Source organism: Schistocerca piceifrons, chromosome X (genome assembly GCF_021461385.2).
Source record: "Schistocerca piceifrons isolate TAMUIC-IGC-003096 chromosome X, iqSchPice1.1, whole genome shotgun sequence".
Lineage (NCBI taxonomy): Eukaryota > Metazoa > Arthropoda > Insecta > Orthoptera > Acrididae > Schistocerca > Schistocerca piceifrons.
Genome location: NC_060149.1, coordinates 146505624 through 146532338, shown reverse-complemented (window position 1 = coordinate 146532338; position 26715 = coordinate 146505624). Strand labels below are relative to the sequence as shown.

The 26715-nt window shown below is 42.9% G+C and overlaps 1 protein-coding gene across 1 annotated transcript in view; it reads right to left on the bottom strand.

Moving 5' to 3' along the window:
- The window catches only part of LOC124722225 (vitellogenin-like), a gene marked incomplete at its 3' end in the record, with an annotated part of 444892 nt that overhangs the window by 383352 nt on the left and 34825 nt on the right, over positions 1 to 26715 (bottom strand). Inside the window, exon 3 of the mRNA XM_047247418.1 lies at positions 8091 to 8239. Within this exon, the coding sequence (XP_047103374.1) occupies positions 8091 to 8239 (149 nt within the window). The remainder of the gene's footprint in view (positions 1 to 8090; positions 8240 to 26715) is intronic.

The window sequence follows — 26715 nt, the reverse complement described above, 5'->3', positions numbered from 1 at the left end:
TGCATGAACAGGATGGAGAAACCAATGTATGATGGTGTCAAAAAATTGAAAACGCTTTTCTTGGATTATGTGGTAAGTTTACGCTATTCATTTTTCCCACTGTTTTTCACATATTTTTCGCATTTGACTTAAGAAATTCATAACCGAACATCAGGCCTTTTCATGACAGGAACATACATTTCACCTCAGTCAAGAGGAAAAATAAATCATGTACTAAGACAAATTACACCTGATGATAGACCCACAGGTTCCGAAATGCATCGTGCATTTAATAAAACACGAAAATTTGTGACTGAAGGCGTTTTTTAATTCATACTTTCAATGCACACTACTTTTCATTTATTCTTTACCAATACACGTAATACAACACAGTACAGTGAAAAAAGTGTCCATGTTTTAAAGCAGAAAAAACTTTTCTAACATTTCCATTGTACAACCGTCCATTTCAGTCATTCAAAAAATGTAAATTTGTCACCATTTTAATATTTTAAAACCATGCCTGTATATTTTTTATAAAAGCTCTAGGCCGAAGAGGTCACCATCACCCTGATAAGGGAAGGAATGAAATTACAATACAGAAAAAAAGAAAAAAAACAGAAATCATGTCGAAACTAAACAGTTCTAACATAAAATTCGCTGACACGGTGATTCGTTGCCGTAGCGCTAGGATCATGAAGTGTCAGCAATACACTTGCCGCAGCGAAAACTTTTTAGTGCGTGGTAATCCCTCTTATACGGCTAACAATATTGTTACAAAATCTAATCTGTAAAATTATCCTACTTAAGCTGTTCCAGACGATAGTACTCAAGGAAATTATATATTACGGGTAATTTGCAACAGACAAAAACACGTCTTCCATTTCTTTGCTTAGTCAATAATTCACATCAAAGTCTTTTTCTTTTTTCTTTAAATAAAAGGAACAGCCTTCGGAAACTGGGTTTGTTCGTGCTGTTAATACCTACATACAGGGAAATAAATTCTACTTGAGGTCGGTGACATTCGCCAAGAAGAGCTCCCAGCCAAACTTGGAGAAAGTACTCTATTTCGAAAGTCAAGACACTCTTTCGCTTGGTTAATTTCTGAACATTTTTGTGTATTTTGTGACGGACGTGCACCTTTTTCTCGAAACAGCTGTATGAACTCTCTATAATGTGAACATTTTTCATTTGACATAGATTTGCAAGCTTATAAAAGTAGTGACAGCTTCGAAACATTGGTTTGCATGAAAAATGATACATAACTGTCGATCTTTTGATTTCTTCGTACATCGAAAAATGATACTGTGTACGTACAGGTGAACCTGCACTCCACCAACAGAATTTCGGAGATTGTTCATAAATGCTTTCTGACTATCGTCGTATAAGATACCCATTGTGTTGGGTGGTCACAGACTTATAAAGTGATTATGATTCGTTAGGTTTACACTGAGGTGACAAAAGTAATGCGATAGCTCCTAAGATCGTGTCGGACCTCCTTTTGCCCGGCGCAATGCGGCACCTAGACGCGGTATGGACTCAAAAAGTTGTTCGGAGTCCCCTGCAGAATTACTGAGCCGCACGGCTCTGTAGTAGTCCATAATTGCGAAAGTGTTGCCGGTACAGAATTTTGTGCACGAGGTGACCTCTCGATTATGTCCTATGTTCAATGGGATTCACGTCGGGCGATCTGGATGGCCAAACCATTCGCTCGAATTGTCCAGAATGTTATCCAAACTAGTCGCGACCAATTATGGCTGAGTGACTTGGCGCATTTTCATCCATAAAATGGATGGCTGCAAAATGGTCTCCAAGTTGCCCAACATAACCATTTCCCGTCAATGATCGATTCAATTGGACCAGACACCCCAGTCCATTCCATGTAACCACAGACCACACCATTATGGAGCCACCATCAGCTAGCAAAGACCCTTGTTGACAATTTGGTCCATGGCTTCGTGGAGTCTGTGCCACACTCGAAGCCTACAGTCAGCTCTTAACAACTGAAATAGGGACTCATCTGATCAAGTCACGGTTTTCCAGTCGTGTATGGTCAAACCTATACGGTCACGGGCCCAGGTGAGTGGCTGCAGGCGTGCGTCACTCGTCTGCAGCCATAGCCCATCAACGCCAGCTTTCGCCGCACTGTCCCACATTGATATCTGAGGTGATTTCATGCAGTGTTGCTTGTCTGTTAGCACTGACAACTCTGCGCAAACGGCGCTGCTCTCAGTTCTTAAGTGAAAGCCATCGGTCACTTCCTTGCCCATGGTGAAAGGTAATGCCTTAAATTTAGTATTTTCGGCCCAATCTTGACACTGTGGATCTCGGAATATTAAGCTCCCTGACGATTTCCGAAATGGAATATCTCATGCGTCTAGCTCTAACTGCCAGTCCGCGTTTAGAGTCTGTTAATTCACATGTGCGGCCATAATCACGTCAGAAACCTTTTCACATCATTCACCTTTCATACCACGATACTACAGCCATCTGTATGTGTGCATTTCGCTATCCCATGACTTTCGACACCTCAATGTATTATCGCAGTTACATTTTTCAGTGATCATACCTTCACAACAGTGAAAAATCCTGTAGTATGCAATCACCATAGCGTCCAACATAAAGCAGAGAGTAATGAGAAAGTTTCGTCAAGTGTTTGCCGTCGCTGCGGGAACAGCTCAGCATAGCGTCGTTACGTCGCCCTTCGACTGCATTCAGCAACCCTATACACAAGGTGCATATCAGCCCATCATTCACCTGTAACCTAGTGCGCAGCTCGTGGTCTAGTAGCCAGCGTTGCTACCTTTCGATCACGGGATCCGGGGTTCGATTCCCGGCCGGGTTGGGGATTTTCTCTGTCCGTGACCTGGGTGTTTGTGTTGTCCTCATCATTTCATCATAATCCTCATAATTCGTGACTGTCGATAGATTGGACTGTGAAAAAATATGGACTGTGAAAAAATTGGGACTTTGTACGGGCGTTGATGACCGCGCAGTTGAGCGAATTACAAACCAAACATCATCATCATCAACATGTAACCTAGCCGTACTGCTGTGTATAGCACAGCTAACTCCACCGGGAAAACAATCCCGAGACAGAAAACGGATAGAACTGAACACAGGATCGAGGGCGAAGAGTCAACTGGCCATTGAAACTTCCCGCGAGATTAAAACTGTGTGCCGGACCGAGACTCGAACTGGGGACCTTTGCCTTTCGCGGGCAAGTGCTCTACCAACTGAGCTACCCAAGCACGACTCACGCCCCGTCCGCACAGCTTTACTTCTGCCAGTACCTCGTCTCCTACCTTCCAAACATTACAGAAAATTTCATTCTGGAAACATCCCCCAGGCTGCGGCTAAGCCATGTCTCCGCAATATCCTTTCCTTCAGGAGTACTAGTTCTGCAAGTTTCGCAGAAGAGCTCCTGTAAACTTTGGAAGGTAGTAGACGAAGTACTGTCAGAAGTACAGCTGTGAGTAGGCGGGATGAGTTGTGCTTGGGTAGCTCAGTTGGTAGAGCACTTGCCCGCCAAAGGCAAAGGTCTCGAGTTCGAGTCTCGGTCTGACACACAGTTTTTTTTTTGTATCCTGCCTGGAAGACGGCGCGTGGGTCTGCTCCTGAAAACTGAAGGGTAGGCCGAATGTAGGATGCTAGGAGGAGCAGGTGAGGTAGAACACTTGTTACTGCAATTAAAAGTGGTTTTACTTAACTTTGGCTGAGATGAGCAAGTAGGTGCGAAGCAGTACAGGTACCAACACTAACTGCTATTAGTAGTTGGACAAACTATCATTGAAGTAACTGAAGTAACGAAGTCTGTAATGGCTAGCCCCCTATGAAGTAGAAGCTAGGTTGCTTGATCTTCGGCTCGGAAACAAATGGGTTGAATCTGAAGTGGCGGTCGTAGAGCTTCACAGCGCCGGCTAGAGTTCGCTGTCGTGGGTGTCGGTGTCGTAGTGCCAACCTAGCAGAGCGCACCTATTTTGTGGCATCGTAGCTATCCATACCACAGTTTTAATCTGCCAGGAAGACTCATATCAGCGCACACTCCGTTGCAGAGTGAAAATCTCATTCTGTCAACTGGCCATTACTGTTGTCAACAGAAAGTATCTCGAGGGAATGGAACAAGTTTACTCCAAATAAGGCACACGGCACATACCGTCGACATCTGTAATTTTGTCCTAATACTCTCAGAGCAATACGGAGACAAAGATTAATGAGTACAAGAAATCAAACGAAACTATTACTTTGTAACGAGCCACCTGAGACCATAGTCCCGTTGTATCAAAATACTCAAAAAATAGCCCTGAGAACCTGCAAAATTTTGTCGGAGTTTCGGTACACCCTGTATACATATTGAGAGAGATGGAGAGAATATTTTAGCGCAAGCACTGAATGATCATCAAGTAGAAGTCATATTTTTATTAATATATTGTCTCAAGAAAGTGAGTGTAGTGTCATGCAAAGTTCCATTAATGCATGTTTTAGATTGTGACCAGACAGCGTAAAATACGGGGTGAAGCATAATATCGACCGGTTTTAAAAATCGCGCGAATCAAGCTGCGTAGGAGAGAGGTGGAGGGGATAGCGTCAGTTACGTTTGGCGCGAAATAGTACTTAGTCATAATGGAGCGCTGGACCCTATAGGCCTAGCATCGTGCGTACGCTGTCAAAGCATTTTATCAAAACGGTTGTACGTACCAACTAGCACGTCGTGCATTCCGCAACCACTTCAGCATTAATCGGAACCGTCCGGTGCCATCTGCCTGTGCGATTAAAAAGTGGGTTGAGAACTTTGAGGAGGCGGCATCAACGACAAAAAAGAAAAGTGGAAGACCAAAAACTAGGCGCACACCTGAAAACATCGAACATGTAAGAGTTGCCACTGAGAGAAGCCCTCGTTTCTCAGCTCGCCGGCACAGCGCTGCACTTGGTGTTTGAAACAGAACGGTAAGAAGAATTTTACACCAAGATTTGCACTTTCATCTCTAAAAAATCCAAATGGTTCAGGCCATTAAGGAAACAGATTATGTCAGCCGAAGCTGGTTCTGCTTAGAATTTTTGGACATGATGAATCAAGACGATGGCATTGTAAACCGTTTGTGGATGAGTGATGAAGCTCACTTCCATCTCCCCGTTTATGTTAACAAGCAGAACTTTAGATTTTGGAGTAACGTTAATCTTAGAGAACTGCATCAGAAGCTATTGCACCCCAAAAAAGTTACTAAGTGGTGCACCATGTCTTCATTAGGGATCATTGTACCACACTTTTTTGAAGACGACCTTGGCAGTGCTGTAACAGTGACTTCACAGAGATACACAGAAATGTTGGAAAACTTTTTTACTCCACAGCTCACACACTACGAAGTGAATGATGAGACATTTTTACAGCAGGACGGAGCAATCTCTCACGTTGCTCGAACAGGCATAAATATTGTCAATCGTTTGTTTCCAAATCATGTGATCTCCCGAAATGGGGATACTGTTGTATGGTGGCGTGGTCTCCTGACCTTCACTGCTTGCATATTCCTACATCACCATCGTATTCTGCGTATCAAGACGTTTCATTCGAGCACAAACTCGATAGGGTAGAGTCAATTTTATATATTTCCATTTAATCGATATGTAAATCTAATAGCCGGCCGGGGTGGCCGAGCAGTTCTAGGCGCTACAGTCTGGAACCGCGCGACCGCTATGGTCGCAGGTTCGAATCCTGCCTCGGGCATGGATGTGTGTGATGTCCTTAGGTTAGTTAGGTTTAAGTAGTTCTAAGTTCTAGGGAACTGATGACCTCAGAAGTTATGTCCCATAGTGCTCAGAGCCATCTGAACCTTTTTTTTTTTTTTTTTTTTTTTTTTTTTTTTGCAAATCTAATAAATAAATCGCAAGTGCTCACCGAGATTAAAAAGTCGAGACTGGCGTACACAAACATTCAAGACACGACGGCCACAGGAGTTTTTGTTCGGCAGAGGCAACCAGCCCACTGGAAAGTGCGTAAGAGGGTGTGTTAGCACACAGCTGCGCCGGCTGGCCGATTTCCTTGGGACCAAAACAGTTTTTTGCCAGAGGAAAGAGATACTGACCTGTGTGTTCACTTTCAAAGCACAACCCGCTGTATTGTTTGGGAGAGCCCCAGCATACGCATTTTTGACGGACCTAGTGCGCAGTTTCAGAGTTCTCACCGGTGGACAGTAAACGCCTAATGCAGATGCTATATATTTCCGGATTGGTCTGCTTAAACGGAGCGCCATTATCCCGTTTGTAAGAGTAACGCTGATTGGCGGACTATTTCTGACACAATGAACTGGAGGAGTGAGGGGAAGACAACGAATGATATACACTTTCGCTTTTTACGTGGAGAGGAGTACTTCCAGTGACACTCTAGAAGTGGGAAAACGTAGCAGGAGCCAGTGCCCTAGTGCATGTACGCAGAGAGCGAGGAACGAAGTCTCTACTCAGTACTGCACTGAGAGAGCGCCTCTGTCGCTAGTGAATCGGAGTGATACTCGATATTGAGTCACTCGCGATTAAGCATTTGTTCACTGTGTTGGCCGCAACACTTAATGTGCGATGTGAACACAGACAGAGTATTAGTTAGTGCCTGCAAGCGAACATTGAGTGGCATCACGGTGGACTGGTTATCTGACTGGTGTACCACGCCAGTAGTTAGACTATGGGAGACCTTGACTTCATCAAGGTGTAGTGAGAGTTAGATGCGAAGGTCAATCTAGATAGAAAGATATAGTTTTGTTATTTTTCAGTGGCGAACAACGCAGGCAGCAGTCGTCGCAGCTCACGGTATTGTGCACTACAGCGTAGGCGAGCCCCATCATACCTCCATCAGAAATAACATACTTCATTCGCGTCACTCCATTACATTTCTCACGCGACAGCCTCCACCATACTTAGAAAAATTCAATCGGATAATTATTCAAGTTGAGTAGGCGCGGCTCTCAGCCATTCTGCCAAGTAAACAGCATTCTTAAAGAAAAGGGATAAAAGAGCTCTCCCACACTTTATATATAAATTTCATTATCAGGAATCCTATCCACAAGAGGTAACCTCCTATTCTGAAAAGAAACCGGAAATTTGTGTTTCAGTTTATAAACAAAAGTTTCACTTGATTTTCTCACATTTTCCAACAAATAATATTTTCCGTTCATGGAGAGGGGTACTTCCGGTGACGCTCTTGAAGCAGGAACACGTAGTGGGAGCGAATGCGCTCGTGCGTGTACACAGAGAGCGAGGAACAAAGTCTCTACTCAGTACTGCACTGAGAGAGCAGACGATTCCAGAAGATATTTATTGTTGGAAGTTCTCAGGCATTTCTTTTTCTTACGTTAGGAGCGTCTGTCTGACTTCTGTAGTAGTGTGGGGTGGAAATTGCTTCTTGCAGGAGCCAAACGGTACTTGTCACATCAATCAGTTGCGCAACGCATCAAATAAATGGTTCAAATGGCTCTGAGCACTACGAGACTTAACTTCTAAGGTCATCAGTCCCCTAGAACGTAGAACTAATTAAACCTAACTAACCTAAGGACATCACACACATCAATGCCAAAGGCAGGATTCGAACCTGCGACCGTAGCGGTCGCGCGGTTCCAGACTGTAGCGCCTAGAACCGCTCGGTCACCCCGGTCGGCCGCAACGCATTAACATAACACCTATATACTGCCCTCTCGTTCACCGGACCTCACAACATGTGACTTTCTGTTGGTAGGTTATCTGAGAAGCAAATTTTACCAACATAAGCCTCCTCGAACAATTGAAACCCTGAAAGAGTGGATCTGACAGGAAGTTCTTCAAATCCCACTGGCAGTGCTGCGCAATGTGATGAGTCACTTCAACGTTAGGTCAACTTGAGGAATTTGTGCATCTAAATAAACGCCATCACACTGTAGTTATCTCCAAGAAATAACCGATGTTTTACTATTGCAGAAAAGGCTTTTTCATGTGTTTTAAGATCATGAAATTATGCTCTTTATTATGCTTCACCCTGTATGATCGAAGATGGCAAGTTATTACAGACAGTGTTTCTTATACGATACTGGAATTTTCCCGTGTGAAGTCTGTACTGAAGATAAACCTTGGGTTTTGAGGTAAGAAGAACTACGCACCTGGAGCAGCAGCGTGTTGTCGCGCGGAACCTGGACGCGCAGGCGGCCGCGGTACTGGAAGCCCGCGACCTGCTTGTTGAGGCTGGGGAGGTGCGCCACGCACCGGCCGTCCAGCACGTACTCGTACTCCTGGCGAGCCCGCCACATCCCTGCAACACAGTCCACCTCTCTAGCAGTGCAGCCAACCAAACAGTAAGTCTCTGTTCATCCATTATGGACGTGGTACATCGGCTGGTCAAATATTTAACAAAGAAATTCGCCAAACAGCCGTGCAAATTCAGAAGATATTTTACACTACTGGCCATTAAAATTGCTACACCAAGAAGACATGCTGATGGTAAAAGGGTATTCATTGCACAAATATATTATACTAGAACTGACAGGTGATTACATTTTCACGGAATTTGGGTGCATAGATCCTGAAAAATCAGTACCCAGAACAACAACCTCTGGCCGTAATAACGGCCTTGATACGCCTGGGCAGTGAGTCAAACAGCGCTTGGATGGCGTGTACAGGTACAGCTGCCCATGCAGCTTCAACACGATACCACAGTACATCAAGAGTAGTGACGTGTATTGTGACGAGCCAGTTGCTCGACCACCATTGACCAGACGTTTTCAGTTGGTAAGAGATCTGGAGAATGTGGCGGTCAGGGCAGCAGTAGAACATTTTCTGTATCCAGAAAGGCCCGTACAGGACCTGCAACATGCGGTCGTGCATTATGCTGCTGAAATGTAGGGTTTCGCAGGGATCAAATGAAGCGTAGAGCCACGGGTCGTAACACATCTGAAATGTAATGTCCACTGTTCAAAGTGCCGTCAATGCGAACAAGAGGTGACCGAGACGTGTAACCAATGTCACCCCGTACCATCACGCCGGGTGATACGCCAGTATGGTGATGACGAATACACGCTTCCAATGTGCGTTCACCGCGATGTCGCCAAACACGGATGCGACCATCATGATGCTGTAAACAGAACCTGGATTCATCCGAAAAAATGACGTTTTGCCATTCGTGCACCCAGGTTCGTCGTTGAGTACACCATCGCAGGCACTCCTGTCTGTGATGCAGCGTCAAGGGTAACCGCAGCCACGGTCTCCGAGCTGATAGTTCATGCTGCTGCCAACGTGGTCGAACTGTTCGTGCAGATGGTTGTTGTTTTGCAGTCGTCCCCATCTGTTGACTCAGGGATCGAGACGTGGCTGCACGATCCGTTACGGCCATGCGGATAAGATGCCTGTCATCTCGACTACTAGTGATACGAGGTCGTTGGGATCCAGCACGGCGTTCCGTATTACACTCCTGAACCCACCGATACCATATTCTGCTAACAGTCATTGGATCTCGACCAACGCGAGCAACAGTGTCGCGATACGACAAACCGCAATCGCGATAGGCTACAATCCGACCTTTATCAAAGTCGGAAACGTGATGGTACGCATTTCTCCTCCTTACACGAGGTATCGCAACAACGTTTCACCAGGCAACGCCGGTCAACTGCCGTTCGTGTATGAGAATTCTGGTGGAAACTTTCCTCATGTCAGCACGTTGTAGGTGTCGCCACCGGCGCCAACCTTCTGTGAATGCTCTGAAAAGCTAATCATTTGCCTATCACAGCATCTTCTTTCTGTCGGTTAAATTTCGCGTTTGTAGCACGTCATTTTCGTGGTGTAGCAATTTTAATGGTCAGTAGTGTATTTTGCATTCATTACCAGTTTCGGCAATTCAGTATGTCATTTTCAATCGATTTGGCATACTGAGGCCATCTGTTTATGGATGTTGTGTACTGTATCGTCCGAACAAGTCACAGGCAGGGCAAAAGCACCACAGGCGGACAGATGCGAGCTGGTGCCAGTGCCATGGAGACTCGCCACTTGCGCGAGTTCCACCAGAGCTACGGGCGGCGCTGAGGGTGAAGAGATCGAACTCACCTCGGCCAGTTGCCGGCCGAGTACAAAACGCCAATGACCGGACAACGAGCAGAAGCCTACTCGGAAGTTAGAAGAGCAGCTCTCGCTCACTTGGTTATAGATCATCGTCCAGGGTTGACCTAGACCGGGAACGCCGTTTAGTGAACTCTTAGAAATGAACAGACAGTTGCTGTAAATTGCATTTGCTATGTGATGTGAAGCTTACCTACAATTACATGCACGTAGCCAATGAGGGCCTTCTCGTGTTCTATTACATGCAGTGTCGCTTAATCAGTCAACTAGTCACAAAGATAAGAAAATTTTTTACCTTATTTCTGTGACTTTGTTACTAATTTGTTGGAGTGTTGTAGAACCTTCGTTCTCCTATGCTGTTACTTGACACTGGGGCATAGCTGTGTAATAGTTGAGGGTAGGAATCGCCTTAGCGGTGTGCTGCCCCAGAAGCAGTTTCACGAACTGACAAGCTCGGCCTACCGTGACAACAGTGGCAACTCGGTCCCCACAGCAGGAGCGACGAGGCCTTTACAAAACTGGCGGCTACAGTTTACAAAATCGTGAATTCCTCAAGCGTTTTCTTCGAGCTGCAGTCAAATCTTCTAAGGAAGCACTTGAGAATTCACGACATCCATAAACAGAAGGCCCCAGTATGCCAATATCGATAATTTTTGAGAGGTGCATGTGGAGCCTGAAGATGGCATATTGAATTGCCCAAAGGGGTGGTGAATATAAAATAACTTCTCAATTTGCACGGCTGTTTGGTGAATTTCTTCGTTAAAGAATCAGTCCGTCCTATTCCGTGGATGCTAAGGAGCGGGGTCTCCAGATTGTAGGGCTAAAACACAAGGACAATGAAATGACTTAACATTATGATGTTGCTATTGTATTGTAATGCTAACATTAATTAAATTAAAACCTAATATATTAATTTCAAATAGAAATTCTGTAATAAAAAGTTCTTTGATTCAGTTTTAGCCCCACCACATTCCTTATAAAACATATAATATGTGGTGTCACCGGCAGACACCACACTTGCTAGGTGGTAGCCTTTAAATCGGCCGCGGTCCGTTAGTATACGTCGGACCCGCGTGTCGCCACTACCAGTGATTGCAGACCGAGCGCCGCCACACGCCAGGTCTAGAGAGATTTCCTAGCACTCGCCTCAGTTGTACAGCCGACTTTGCTAGCGATGGTTCACTGACAAAATACGCTCTCATTTGCCGAGACGATAGTTAGCATAGCCTTCAGCTACGTCATTTGCGACGACCTAGCAAGGCGCCATTACCAGTTACGATTGTTACTGTAAAACATGTACCGTCAAGAGCGATGTTCACCAATTATGGATTAAAGTTAAGTATTCCAGCAGCTACGTACGTTTTTTGCTAGTCTCATTTCCTTGTCCTGTTCCAGACCTCACGCCAGCCTGCGTGAGCTAAAACGCGTGCCTTTCGGCTTCCTCTCATAGTGGGTTAGCTCTCTTGCCAATCCACAACATAATATGCTTCCGCAAGTTGTTATACATATGTGTAGCCATCTAACTGCCTTCATTCTGTATTAATGTTAAGCCGTTGAAGTGTTTGTAGAGGTTGTTTCTTGACCATATTCGAGCGTGTCTGTTTTTTAAGAAAAAATGTAGGTAACGACAATGGGCGTTAATGAGTGTATGTACTGTGAAACAACTGTCATAATATCAAGATTTTGACGAGGCCTCTGCAGGGCGTTTCAAAGATACTACAACATATAATTCTCATAATATGCTTCTGTAATCATAGCCTAATTGCATAAAATTAGAATATAATTGTAACTAGAGAGAATCTCTCAACCCGTCCAGATAGCGAAGCGCGCTAACGCTCCGTTTCTAAGATATGGGAATATAAGCCAGTCCAGGATCGAATCCGTCTCGCGATTTAAGGACGAGGGGTGGTAAGCCAGCCAGCCTGGCTGCGGTTTTTAGGCGATTTTCCACATACAACTTCGTAAATACCGGGCTGATCCCCACATCCCGACTCAGATAAGCGCTACGTAAACTTTTAGAAAACGTTTTCACATTCGAACATTGGGTTTTCAATAGACGTGGACAGATGGGGTACATGGCTTCCATCCAGGGGTAAGTGGTGTGGTCAGAAGAGCATCAGGACACGCGTTGTCACTAACAATACCAAAACCCATATAAAAATCCCGACCCCGTAAAATACTGGTAATAGCAAAGAAGATCAACAAATCTCTCAGATGAAATGCTCTGCTTCTTTTCCCAACAGTTGGTATAGGAATTAACAATATGTCCCTTTAAATACTCCAGTCTATGTTGTGGAGAGACGGGCAACAACACGGGAACCATCGCTGAGAACACAAATACAATCTTTAACAGAAAAATGCTTCACATTAAGTACACTTAGACCTTTTGAAACGGTTATCACATATGAATTTAGGTGGAGTAAGCGACCGTTACCACCACTTCGGTTATTTTGTGTTTCGTTTTATTTGCTTCATAAGAGTTTAATATGTAATTGTAAAATATTTTAGGGCAGCATACGTTATTTAGCTATACAGCGTATCGTGGTCTTGAATGCCATTCAGATCTACATTCTACCATTAACATTGTCACTTTACTCTAGCACACGTGATCTGTGTTTTCTTTGTCGTTGTGTACTGTCATCGGATGCATCATATGGCCGCCGCAAATTCAGTGAATTCCTTGATGAGTAATAATTTACTATGTATCTTAAAACGTTTGTTTTTGTGTGAAACTGAAGATGTGGCCGATGTCTTGCAGTGAATCGGAACCGACGAAGCTTCGGAGAAATGACAGGAAACGACGCAGCAGAAACATGTCCACGTGTGCCTGCGCTGTCACTGCGCTCCGCAAAAGCACCAAGAGTCAAATAAAAGTCACAAGTTTAGCTTTCCAGTATCTTCTGGCGAATAATTGCTAATAACTACGTCGCCTGCATTTCTAATCTCTGATTTCAGCGTCACCAATGCGACAGTTAAAACGATAAAAAGACTGGCTTCCTTACTCCTAGTTAATTCTGATTGCTCTAGAAATGACAAGGTATCACAACCGCGCAAAATGAAAGCGTTGCCCGGTCTCAGAGCAGTCTGAAACGTAGCAGAAACAGCGGTGGGAACCCGTCCTGGAAATAACCGCTAACTCCACAGAAAAGGCTGTCTCCCGAGACACTACGCCAGCGTCTGACATTACATTCCCTCCACACAAAAACACCTCGCGGAAACTGTATTAACTCACGTGTGCTTCTCAGGTTCGCTTTTTGTGGCGACTGCACGTGAAGAAAACTATCTCACCACAACTCCTTACTCAAAACCCCAAATAGTGGCATTCGATAGCTTGTCGTACACAGTTTCCCTGAATACTTAACCCTCTATCCAGATTTAAGTTTTCTGTGACTTCCTAAATCAAGTAAGGACAGTGAAGGGATAGTTCATTTGAAAAGGAGCATTTGCTTGGTCTAATGACATCGTCATGGTCGTGTCACTGAATCCTAATTTTCTTTCCTTGTTACTGCCTGATGTCTCGTGTCTGCTGCTCACACGGTGTCTCATACAAGCAGCTAGACAGCAAACACCTTTTACGTGTCATTCTGAAAAGGCGTGTTTCAAATACAATTTAAGTTGATTAATTCAATATTCTGAGCCCTCTGCGTTAAAAATTAGCGGCCACTTGATAATGTACCCACAGAATTCTCGTAACAAATGATGAATTTATGTATTTACTCATTTAATTAAAAACATGCAGCGAAAACTTCAACGTACAACTTCCAATAAAAGAAAAAAGCTGTTTCGAAAAATTTCTTCTGCAATAAGTTATTATTTTTGTTTATTTTTCATTCGCAAATGTCGCATGGGATCTATAGGGTGTTCGGAAATTCCCGTTACAAACTTCTAAGACTTGTAGAGGGGACTGAGTAAATAATATTTTGGATAGGAACCCATATCCGGAAACAGTACTGAAGAGTGTGTACCAGAACATGCTTCGTGGTACAATGTCTGTAACAACGCTAGTGGTCGCCATATCGAGCAGTTGTAATGCATCAATATTGATCTGAACGTACAATGTGCTGGGTTCTTTTTGTTTTGGAAAAATGTAAACCCATAATGTTTAAGTGTTAATACAAACAGAAGTGAATAAGTATTGAACAGATGTTTCGTTAAGTCATACCTAATTCAATCCCTCAAGCAAAAGTGGATGATTTAAAACTCTGAATTGAAACCGCTGTAGAACGGAAACGCTACGTTTCCGAACATGGGTCCCTATTCAAAATATTATGTATTCACCTCCCTCTGCTAATCTGGAAGTTTGTAACGGGAATTTCCGAACATCCTGTACAGAAAGCAAAGTATTTCTTCTTTTTCTTCTTTCGTTTCTTCCTACTTTGGGTGCCTTTCTGTTAGCCCAGTACTGTTTCATTCTTTCTGATCTTCCTTTCCTTTCTTCTTCTTCAGAGATTTGGGTTATTCGTTTGGTTTTCGTTTTCACTTGTAATCTCTCTTCCTTGTTTTTTTTCAGTTTTATCTATGAGCATATTTCCCGTGATTTGGAGTTCTCTTAAGTCCTTCTCCGTGTGCTTAAACCAATTTGGTTGGGTCCTTTTGTCGCGGAAATAGTAGAAAATTTTTTTGTTAATCTAATTAGGTTCATTCTAAGTATGTGTCTAAAAATCAATTCTATTTTCCCTCATTGTGTCTGAGTGTGTTTTGGTTGTTTGGTAAATACTTTTAATTTTTGATGTGAATTTGTTGCTGTGGAATCTGGGACCAAGGATTTTTCGTAATATCATCCTTTTTTTATCTCCAGCCTTTCAACTGGGCCATGGTTGCTGATGGTTCGGCTCCGGCTTCTGGTTTGATTGCTGTATTGTAATGTCTTATTTCTGCATTCCATGACATGACCTTTTTGTCATGTGATTTTGGTGAGCTGGAAGGCCAGTTCATCTTTACTTTCTTTACATTCTATTGCTTTTTTCTTGCGGGAATTCCAGCTGACCCATTCTCCAAGATACCCGAATTCTTTGACGATCTCTATTTCTTGATCTCCTACTTTAAAATGTTTTGGTAGGATTTTTATGTTTGTCATTATCTTGGTCTTTTCAAAGGGAAAGTTGGAGACCTATTTTTTCAGCTTGTTTTTGTAACTCGAAGGGTTTTTTCTTGCAATATATGGTCAGTAATGAAAATTGCAGATTCAGCATTTTTTACCATTTCTCACTGATAGCATTTCATGTCACTGAATCATCTGCGTATTCCATTCATTTCGTTCTTGATAATTTAATTCAACTGAAGAACATCTTCATTGCATAGATACGTGTGGTATGAGTAAAATGTGGTGCTACTGGTAATCATCATCTAGATATGTCTAAAGTAATAGCCATATTGAATAACTAGCTCCGCAGTGCATCTGTTTTCATATAAAAGTTTGTTCTACATAAAGCCTTACAGTTAAAGAGAAATGCATATAGTACGACGACTGAGAAAGCATCTGTTTTCATATAAAAGTTTGTTCTACATAAAGCCTTACAGTTAAAGAGAAATGGATATAGTACGACGACTGAGAAAGCATACCAGATCAGGATTCGATCTAGGTATCTTGCTTGTCCCAAGGAGTCACTATACCCAATTAGGTAACTCAGTATTTCCAGACATACAGTAGTAAAATTAATGGATCTGCGGCACAACAAATCCGGCCCCTAGAGGTAAAGTTCCCACACACCCCGAGGAAGAACCTCTGGTTCTAGTGTAATAAGAGGAAAAAAAATCAGTGATTTAATATGTCAGTCGGTCATCAAGTATACTCGAATGGTCTGACTCGTTGAGATGACTGTTCGCGGTAAGTAGAGGATCCAAGTTCGAATTTGATACATAGAAGTGAATATTGACAACAGACGATGAAAACAACCTTCATTACACTCTTTAAGATTGACGTCGTCTGCTCAGAAACTTTCCATACATCTGCTCATTAATGTAAAATTCCAGACAGGTTGAAATATACTTAAAAATGACCAAAAATATTTTATTTTTCTTGACTACTCTTTCTATAGCACAAATAAGTTTTTATGTAGATAGTGTAAAAGAGCGGCATAAATACCTGCAATTACTAAACTCTGTTAATTTTCCTGACGCATTTGTCCACACCTAAACGGCCAGGCTTTACCCAGTGACAAAAATTAATTACTTGAATTGACTGTTAACTTAAGCGTTCCACATCATCACCATGTAGGGTGGAAATGCTCCAGGGAAAACGTGGATCGTTAGCAAATTACTAGCAAAACAGAATCACTCTGCTGTTAGAAAAGTTCAGAATACAGTGAAGAAAACATGTCGCTTGCATTCGTTTCTTTCCTACAGATGTCTTTTTGATAATGAAGCTGCAGAATAGCAAGTATCGTTCTGCACACAATATAAAGTGAGCGTCACGTGAGAACAGGTCTCATACAGCAGGTCACAACAAGTAAATTAATATTATTTGACAAGAGGCCTCAAATAAGAAAATGTACAGGATGTCTAAATCCATCACTGTCCAAATTATACAGCCCGCAGAGGATAATAAACTGAATATTACGCGTTCAAGAAACAGTCGTCGGAAATAAATATTTCATGCGGTACAAGGTCTTGAATGGGCAATGTATAAGAGTCACTTGTTTGTAAACGGCTTACCGGGTAACAACTATTGAACTACATGGAAAAAAAACGTAAATTAGTTACAAACTACGGATAGCACACACTTTATTGAACATGTAAACGTCACTACAGATATTCGGATTTAGGTTATGACATTTCGATATGCCTGCCATCATTGGTGACGGTGTGGCGCAGACGAAGAGCGAAATCCTGCATAACCCACTAAAGCGTTGGAATATCGATTCTGACGATGACCTCCTAAATGGCTGTTTTCAGCTCAGCAATGGTTTTGGGGTTATTATTGTACACCTTTTCTTTAATATAGACCCACAAAAACGACTCGCATGTGTTCAGATCCGGATAATATGGCGGCCAATCGACGCCCATGACAGTGGCCTCTGGGTACTCGAGAGTCAGAATGCCGTCCCCAAAGCGCTCCTCCAGGACATCAAACACTCTCCTGCTTCGATGGAGTCGAGCTCCGTCCAGCATGAACCACATCTTGTGGAAATCAGGGTCACTGTGGATAATGGTGATGAAATTATCTTCCAAAACCTCCACGTACGGGTCGGTAGTCACTGTGCCATCGAGGAATGTCGCACCGATTATTCCGTGTCTGGACATTGGACACCACACTGTCACCCGTTGAGGGCGAAGAGACTTCTCGATCGCGAAATGCGGATTCTCAGTTCCCCAGATGCGCCAATTTTGTTTGTTGGCCGGCCGGAGTGGCCGAGCGGTTTTAGGCGCTACAGTCTGGAACCGCGCGACCGCTACTGTCGCAGGTTCGAATCCTGCTTCGGGCATGGATGTGTGTAATGTCCTTAGGTTAGTTAGGTTTAAGTAGTTCTAAGTTCTAGGGGACTGATGACCTCAGAAGTTAAGTCCCATAGCGCTCAGAGCCATTTGAACCATTTTTTGCTTATTGACGAACTCATCCAAAGTGCAAATGGCCGATAACATGCCGACGCATGCGCGTACTAATTCCCCTCATGCCCCGCGGCCAACCGTACAGTTTGGACGTCCTAACGTAAACCGTTCAGAAGTTATGACGATTTTATTTCATACAGTTCAATAATTGTCACGGAAAACAATACACAACCGTCTGTGATGTGTCTATAATGGATATTTTCTTACGCAGTTACATGAGCCGATGGGTCCGCCAGTACCTATGGACGGAATTTACGTTTTTAGTTTTAGCTGCGTGAAATCGCTGGTGTATGAAACTTCAGTAGGAACTGAAGAGGAACTGGTTCGTAGTGTGCTTGTTCCTTGTATAGTTGTTCAGAAGACAGCAGTGATATTTGAAAGAGTGCGGTATAATGTTGGGTCCTCGGGCTGTATACTTGGACAGAGGCAGTCTTTATTTTGACCCCTGCCTATGAGACTAAGTTGTTTGTATAATCTGTAAGTTGTTTATTTCAATAAGAAACTAAACATTCATTTTCGACCACTAGTTCACTGCCTCAAAGTACGCCTGGTATCTTTTATTTAAAATTTTCAAGATATTTTAGTTTCGAGAATTTAAAACGTTCAGTCCCCTGATTCGTTGATGGTAGTGTGGGTATAACAATAATCGAAACAGAATTATAACTGAGAAAGAAAACACACCGTATTTTGATGAAAAATTTTCGGTTTTCTTGCAGCGATCAGTGTCTGAGGCACTCATTTCCCTTTTCGTCCCATTGTTCGTCTCCCATGACAAATTTATAAATAAAAGTTATCTTATTTTCATGTATACTCGTAGTTCTTTTAGGCATAAGAGCAAGAAGTATATTGAGAACAGTCAGACTTCCATTGGTTTTCCGTTTATGAAATGGGCGTACAGTACAGGAAGAGGAGGGGTTGCTGAATGTTCAGATCCCTCGAATCCGTGACGTATTCTAAGTAAGAACTAGATTCTCAATCCCCAATTAGCGCAGGTATCTAAAGTCCGGCTGGACCGCGGACCATCGGATGTGCAGAAGCAGCATCCACAGGTAGTTGACTAAAAGATTAAGGGACATTAGGGTGCTCACACAGAAGACCGAGGCTACTAGCATACTGGCAGTAGCTGGCCAACAGAGTAGCCCAGCGCTATGAATGATGCTCTGCTGTTGTAAAGGACAGCAGACGCGTGTCGACGCCTGCAGCTGTGAGTAGCGTTGGTAGCCAGCCTGCAGAAAAGGACCACACATTCTTTGCCTCGCCGCCGCTTCGACCGCACCTGCCCTGTTGAGACCATTGTTGTCGATACTGCAAGAGCGAATTTGTCCTCTAGTGCTGAGCATTCGTCGTGGTATCTCAAAGCATGACACTCTTCTCAGAGAGCAAGAGAGAGAGACCCTCATCCATGGGCTAATTCCTAACTTCCCAATTTGAGTTCAGATTCAAATGATGGTCTTTGTTACATGCTTTTAGCAAAGACTTTTACTATTTCTTCTTAAAAGCCAAGGGTGTGTTTCGATATTAATTTCAGGTATATAGTTAAACATCATTTTCCTAAGATTTTTTTGAGAGGCTGTATCCTCAAATTGCCGAGCAGGGTAACGCAGTGGTTAAGGAAATTATACGAGAAAGGCAGTCCTAAAATTTCGCAGTTTACCTCAAGTAAGCGTGTTGAGATGACGTCATTAATAGCTCATACTATAGAAAACGGTCTACTGACACAGTCAACATGGGTTTAGAAAACATCGTCCCTGTGAAACAGAACTAGCTCTTTATTTACATGAAGTGTTGAGTGCTATTGGCTAGGGATTTCAGATCGATTCAGTATTTCTGGATTTCCGTAAGGCTTTTGACACTGTATCACACAAGTGGCTCCTAGTGAAAAAATGGTTCAAATGGCTCTGAGCACTATGGGACTTAACATCTATGGTCATCAGTCCCCTAGAACTTAGAACTACTTAAACGTAACTAACCTAAGGACAGCACACGACACCCAGCCATCACGAGGCAGAGAAAATCCCTGACCCCGCCGGGAATCGAACCCGGGAACCCGGGCGTGGGAAGCGAGAACGCTACCGCACGACCACTAGATGCGGGCTGGCTCCTAGTGAAATTGCGTGCTTATGGAATATCGCCTCAGTTATGTGACTGGATTTGTGATTTACTGTCAGAGAGGTCACAGTTCGTAGTAATTGACTGAAAGTCATCGAGTAAAACAGAAGTGATTTCAGGCGTTCCCAAAGGTAGTGTTATAGGCCCTTTGCTGTTCTTTATCTATATAAACGATTTGGGAGACCATCTGAGCAGCCGTCTTAGGTTGTTTGAAGATGACGCTGTCGTTTATCGACTAATAAAGTCATCATAAGATCAAAGCAAACTGCAAAACGATTTAGAAAAGGTAGCTGAATGGTGCGAAAAGTGGTAGTTAACCATAAATAACGAAAAGTGTGAGGTCATCCACATGAGTGCGAAAAGGAACTCGTTAAACTTCGGTTACACGATAAATCAGTCCAATCTAAAAGCCGTAAATTCAACTAAATACCTAGGTATTACAATTACGAACAACTTATACTGGAAGGAAGACACAGAAAATGTTGTGGGGAAGGCTAAATAAAGACTGCGTTTTATTGACAGGACAGTTAGAAAATGTAACAGACCTACTAAGGAGACTGCCTACACTAAGCTTGTGCGTCCTCTTTTACAATACTGATGCGCGGTGTGGAATCCTTACCAGATAGGACTGACGGAGTACATCGAAAAAGTTCAAAGAAAGGCAGCACATTTTGTATAATCGCGAAATATGGAAGAGAGTGTGACAGAAATGACACAGGATTTGGGCTGGAAATCATTAAAAGAAAGGCGTTTTTCGTTGCGACGGAATCTTCTCACGAAATTCCAATCACCAACTTTCTCCTCCGAATGCGAAAATATTTTGTTGACACTGACCTTCATAGGGAGGAACGATCACCACGATAAAGCAAGGGAAATCAGAGCTCGTACGGAAAGATATAGGTGTTCATTCTTTCCGCGCGCTGTACGAGATTGGAATAACAGAGAATTGTGAAGGTGGTTCGATGAACCCTCTGCTAGGCACTTAAATGTGATTTGCAGAGTATCAGTATAGATGTAGATGTAGATAGAGAAATTCGTACGTGACGTGAAGACGAAGCGTCTTGTTATCTGCTGAAAACTGCATATAAAACCAGTGATTTCGTGCAAACCGCATTTTACTATTTCTTGCAAAAAACACAGCTGCTTGTGCAGCCGACAAGTGCCATGAGACATTCGTATATAACAATACCAGTGATAAGTATCAGTGGGTTACCATTTCCGAAGCTTTATTTCTGTCTTCAGGAACATGAAGAAGTATTAGGACTAAAATCTAAGAAAAAGGACTGTTTACTTCCAAAAGTCTTGTAATCGACTTAGCAATAACTGGAAAAATGGGAGAGAATAATTTTCAATGTTACATCCGAAACGTCTCCTTACCATTGGCAGAAAATAAATCGTTGCTTTTGTTGGGCTCTTGGCCTGGACACAACGACACCTGTCTTTAGGAGGACAACGAAATATAAGTTGGATTCCACCCGGTGGTAATAGCGTGATTCAGTCCCTCGATTAAAAAGATTCAACAGTGTAAAGCATCTTTCAGAAAATTGTCGGGCAGTATAATTTGTCACTTCAGGTTTATCAGCGGAACAGTGTCGTCATATTTCAGTCATTTCTTTGTCAGTTCATATCACCACATTTTACGAATTTGATCAAGTATGTCTGGTAGGCAGCACAACATGCAGAAAAACGGCCACGACCATTTCTTACTACCTTCTCTTCTATCTAAATAAAACACTAGTAATTACTGTGAACTGCCTGAATGAATTAATTTATCTCTCATGAAGTGTGCCTCGTGTAGGGAAAGTGTTTGTTTTCGTCACACAGTAGACACTTGGCATTTTTGTGATACCTGCAGGAAGTAAACAAGGAACTGTTCCATTGTTGGTAAAATACACATTATTCAAAAATTATCATAAGAACTGTCCTACAGGAATTCTTATTAAACATTTACTGTCAACAAATTACAGTCCCTATTCAGAATGAGATTTTCACTCTGCAGCGGAGTGTGCGCTGATATGAAACTTCTTGGCTGATTAAAACTGTGGGCCCGACCGAGACTCGAACTCGGGACCTTTGCCTTTCGCGGGCAAGTGCTCGTCTCCTACCTTCCAAACTTTACAGAAGCTCTCCTGCGAAGTAAACCTGTACTGGCAGAAGTAAAGCTGTGAGTACCAGGCCTGAGTCGTGCTTCGGTAGCTCAGATGGCAGAGCACAGGCCCGCGAAAGGAAAAGGTCCCGAGTTCGAGTCTCGGTCGGGCACACAGTTTTAATCTGCCAGGAAGTTTCATACAGTCTCTATTGATGGAAGTCGTCTGTAATGTACAGTCGTGGACAAAACGAGCGAGAGCCCTCGCCTTTTCGTTATGCTGATCCGCACGGCTTTAAAGTCTCCTACACAGCATAACAGGCAACGCGACGAAGTGCTACCAACATACTATGCACAGACGTGAATTTGAAAAACCATCCGAACTTTGTCAGACTGTTTTCAATCATGTCTAAGACTATATTAATGCTGATTAGTGTGTTAAACAAACAAGTAATTATAAGATTTAAATGAAAGAAGAAACGCTAATTAGTGTGAACTGTATTAACAAAAATGAATTTCAGCTCATCGAGATAACACAACTGTTATAGTAAGACAAAGTACCCCACATCGTTACGAATTAGCAAAATATTATGCACATTCGGCCGCGAAACGGTCTGTGTCAACGTTCAGACCAGTCATACTGGATTACCGTTGCGTAAATTTTCTTTACATAAACAGCCGTATCTTTAGAGTGCGTTCACATAGAAGCTCACTTTTTTACACCACCAAGGGACCGTATACCGTAGGAAGTGCGATACATTTCCTCTTATTATGTCTACCCGTACTCGAGGTAAACGGGTTTTAGGTTCAAATGGTTCAAAAGGCTCTAAGCACTGTGGGACTTAACTTCTGAGGTCACCAGTCCCCTAGAACTTAGAACTACTTAATCCTAACTAACCTAAGGACATCACACACATCCATGCCCGAGGCAGGATTCGAACCTGCGACCCTAGCGGTCGCGCTGTTCGAGACTGTAGCGCCTGGAACCGCTCGGCCACCGCGGACGGCACGGGTTTTAGGGTTTGGGTAGACAGATAGACGGTCAAGAAAGTGAGACTAGTAGGGTTCCATTTTAGCCGATTTAGATCACTAAATCCTAACAACGAAAATAACTACGACAGTTATTGAAGATGAGGGCCGCATAAATAACACCCCCTACTCTTTATTCGAAATGTTGTAGTTGCAGTCGATACATCAGCATATTAATCGTAGGTACGCTTTCGATCCAAATCACGTTTACAGGAAAGCAAATAAAATCCATTTGCCTATGCATGTGGTAATTCAGATCCTAGCATTTAGACCACCGCGTTTTAGAAGTGCGAGCATTCCCAACGCTTAAGAAACACTTCGGCTAATGAACGTTTCCTGGCTGTGTCGGGTCTAATGGAGAAGTCGAAACATTGTAGAATACTTTTGGCAGCTATGTCGCCGTTTATTTTCTGGGGTGGTGCAGAATCCTACTAAATTTCAAAAAATGGTCCAAATGGCTCTGAGCACTAGGGAACTTAACTGCTTAGGTCATCAGCCCCCTAGAACTTAGAACTACTTAAACCTAACTCACCTAAGGACATCATACACATCCATGCCCGAGGCAGAATTCGAACCTGCGACCGTAGCGGTCGCGCAGTTCCAGACTGTAGCTCCTAGAACCGCTCGGCCACCGCGGCCGGCCTATTAAATATACTCGCTAATAACAGTATTTGGTATTTCGATAAACATCCCGAATGATTGTCACATAAGCGGTGACATAAAGGTAGAAAATTCATGTTTTTGAGTCCAGAAAGCCCTATGAACAGAAACTGCAGATCATTTTGCCATTTTCATTGCGAAATTGCCGGCTTATTCATGTTTGGGGTAATAATAGAGGGCTGTTTGCCTGGGCTGTCTGCTAGCGTAGTGAAAGGTGCTTGCTACTGCAAGGGAGGTGTGGTTTGTTTTCGGTTCTAATCTTGATGGAGGCAGATAGACTATCAATAAAGCAATTTTAAGAATTTCTCACGCCCCCAATACGTTTTTTTGCTACCTTTATTCTGTACCGGCGCTCTGTAGATGTCAATATGAAACTCTTGTAGAATTTCGTACTTGTTACTGTCTACTTTTTCCGCTTCTGTCAATAATTGAATTGCTTTTTAAATGAATTTCGTTATGAATCTTCACTCATTGCTAAATTTGCACACTTTCATGGTAGGTCAGCAAAGGTAATCCAGTATGACTTGTCTGAACATTGACACAGACCGTTTCGCGGCCGAATGTGCATAATATTTTGCTAATTCGTATCGATCTGGGGTACTTTGTCTTACTAAAACAGTTATGTTATTTCGATAAGCTGAAATTCATTTTTATTAGTACAGTCCATACTAATTAGCGTTTCTTCTTTCATTTATATCTTATAATTAAGTGTTGTGTTTAGCACACTAATCAGCATTAATATAGTCTTAGACATAATTGAAAACAGTCTGACAAAGTTCGGATAGTTTTTCAAATTCACGCCTGTGCATAGTATGTTGGTAGCACTTCGTCGCCTTGCCTGTTATACTGTATAGCAGACTTTAAAGCTGTGCGGGTCAGCATAACGAACAGGCGAGGGGTCTCGCTCGTTTTGTCCACGACTGTACCTTTATATACTGCAATTTTCTTCTTTCATCTGCTAGGCACTTGTGTGACAATTGCATCTGAAACAATTTAGCCATCGATACGAAGTACGAGTTGTTGAAAAAAATTAATGCTCTGAGACGTTTTTGGTATGTTTTTAGTGCTTAAAATTGTCTAGTGTGCACCTTGGGTCTCGTACAACGCTGCGCTACGTCCTCTTGGTACGTTTGCAACTGCTTATTTGCCGAATCGCACGCTGGGCAGGAGGAGCTGCACAAACTACTGTTATAAGCGGTTCTTCGTGCGGCAAAAATGTGTAAAGTGCTTGCTGTGGGCATTAGCAGCTGAAATTTTGACAGTGCATTTCTTTAGGTGTATTCTTCCTGTGTGGAAAATTTCAGGGTAAGTTTCGGCATGTCGGATCCGACTATTCCCCTGTTAGAATGTACAATACGTTCCAGACCAGGTGTTTCCAGATCTCTGGATTGGCAGGGATGGTTCCATTCCCTGCCCGCCCTGGACATCCCACATTACACCTATGGACTTCTTTCGATGATGACATATCAAGGACAGAGACAACCAAATGCCTGTCAACCACATCAATGATTTAAAGAACCGAATTTTTGCTGTCATTGCTACAGTTGACGCGAGTATGTTGCGCTGAATGTGGATAGAGCTTGAATAGAGGCTGTCATTGGCAATGGAGAGAAGTCTTCCGAAGTAAGTTATTTCAGGTGTGACGCAGGGGAGCGTCGTAGGACCGTTGCTATTCACAATATATATAAATGACCTTGTGCATAACATCGGAAGTTCACTGAGGCTTTTTGCGGATGATGCTGTTGTATATCGAGAGGTTGTAACAATGGAAAATTGTACTGAAACGCAGGAGGATCTGCAACGAGTTGACGCATGGTCTAGGGAATGGCAATTGAGTCTCAATGTATACAAGTGTAATGTGCAGCGAATACATAGAAAGAAAGATCCTTCATCATTTAGCTACAATATAGCAGGTCAGCAACTGGAAGCAGTTAATTCCATAAATTACCTGGGAGTAGGCATTAGGAGTGATTTAAAATGGAATGACCATATAAAATTAATCGTCGGTAAAGCAGATGCCAGACTGAGATTCATTGGAATAATCCTAAGGAAATGCAGTCCGAAAACAAATGAAGTAGGTTACAGTACACTTGTTCGCCCACTGCTCGAATACTGATCAGCAGTGTGGGATCCGTACCAGATAGGGTTGATAGAAGAGATAGAGAAGATCCAACGGAGAGCAGCGCGCTTCGTTACAGGATCATTTAGTAATCGCGAAAGCGTTACGGAGATAATAGATAAACTCTAGTGGAGGACTCTGCAAGAGAGACGCTCAGTAGCTCGGTACGGGCTTTTGTTGAAGTTTCGAGAACATACCTTCGCCGAGGAGTCAAGCAGTATATTGCTCCCTCCTACGTATATCTCGCAAAGAGACCATGAGGATAAAATCAGAGAGATTAGAGCCCACACAGAGGCATACCGACAATCTTTCTTTCCACGAACAATACGAGACTGGAATAGAAGGGAGAACCGATAGAGGTACTAAAGGTACCCTCCGCCACACATCGTCAGGTGACTTGCGGGCTTATGGATGTAGATGTAGAATGCTGTACGGGCCACCAAAGAAATTGATTGAATGACATAAAAACTTCGTGAGATAGTGTGACACATAAGCCAAAGTTGACGTGAATATCTTAATTAGTTTGGATGCTGTAACACATTCAGGCTGTACCGGACCTTACGACACAACCTTCATTTAAAAGTCAAACTGTTGGTCCCACAACAACTATTTTTATACATCAAAAGTGAACAGAAAGCCATAAGCTTCCAGATACCGTGGAATAAGGGCTTTTTAGTAAAGATTTCAGAAAACTGTTTCCAAGTGCCCCGAATATTTAAAGATTTGACTTTTTAAAAACAGTTACTAGTTACTACAGTGGAAGAAGAACATCTATTATGTGCTTACTGTGACGTGAACTTACAACAAGCGTATATAACTGCAACTGATATGTACAAGACATCTAGTAATGTTTTAGTCATTGACACTAATCCACTTCTGCTGGGGCTGTTTGTTATACTCGTATTCTACATAGTTTATTCATGTCTTCTACTTTCTTATATATGATTCGGACACTTTCGTTGTACAATGCGCATCGGGGAAGTCCATCAATGAAATCAAAGATGGTCACAAACTCTGGATTGTTTACGTTGCATCTGAATTCTAAAGTACAAGCAAGATTAAATGCTACCTTTAATTAAGAAGTCATCTCCTCTAAATTCCATGGAGAGTTAACCTCTCTTCTAGAAAC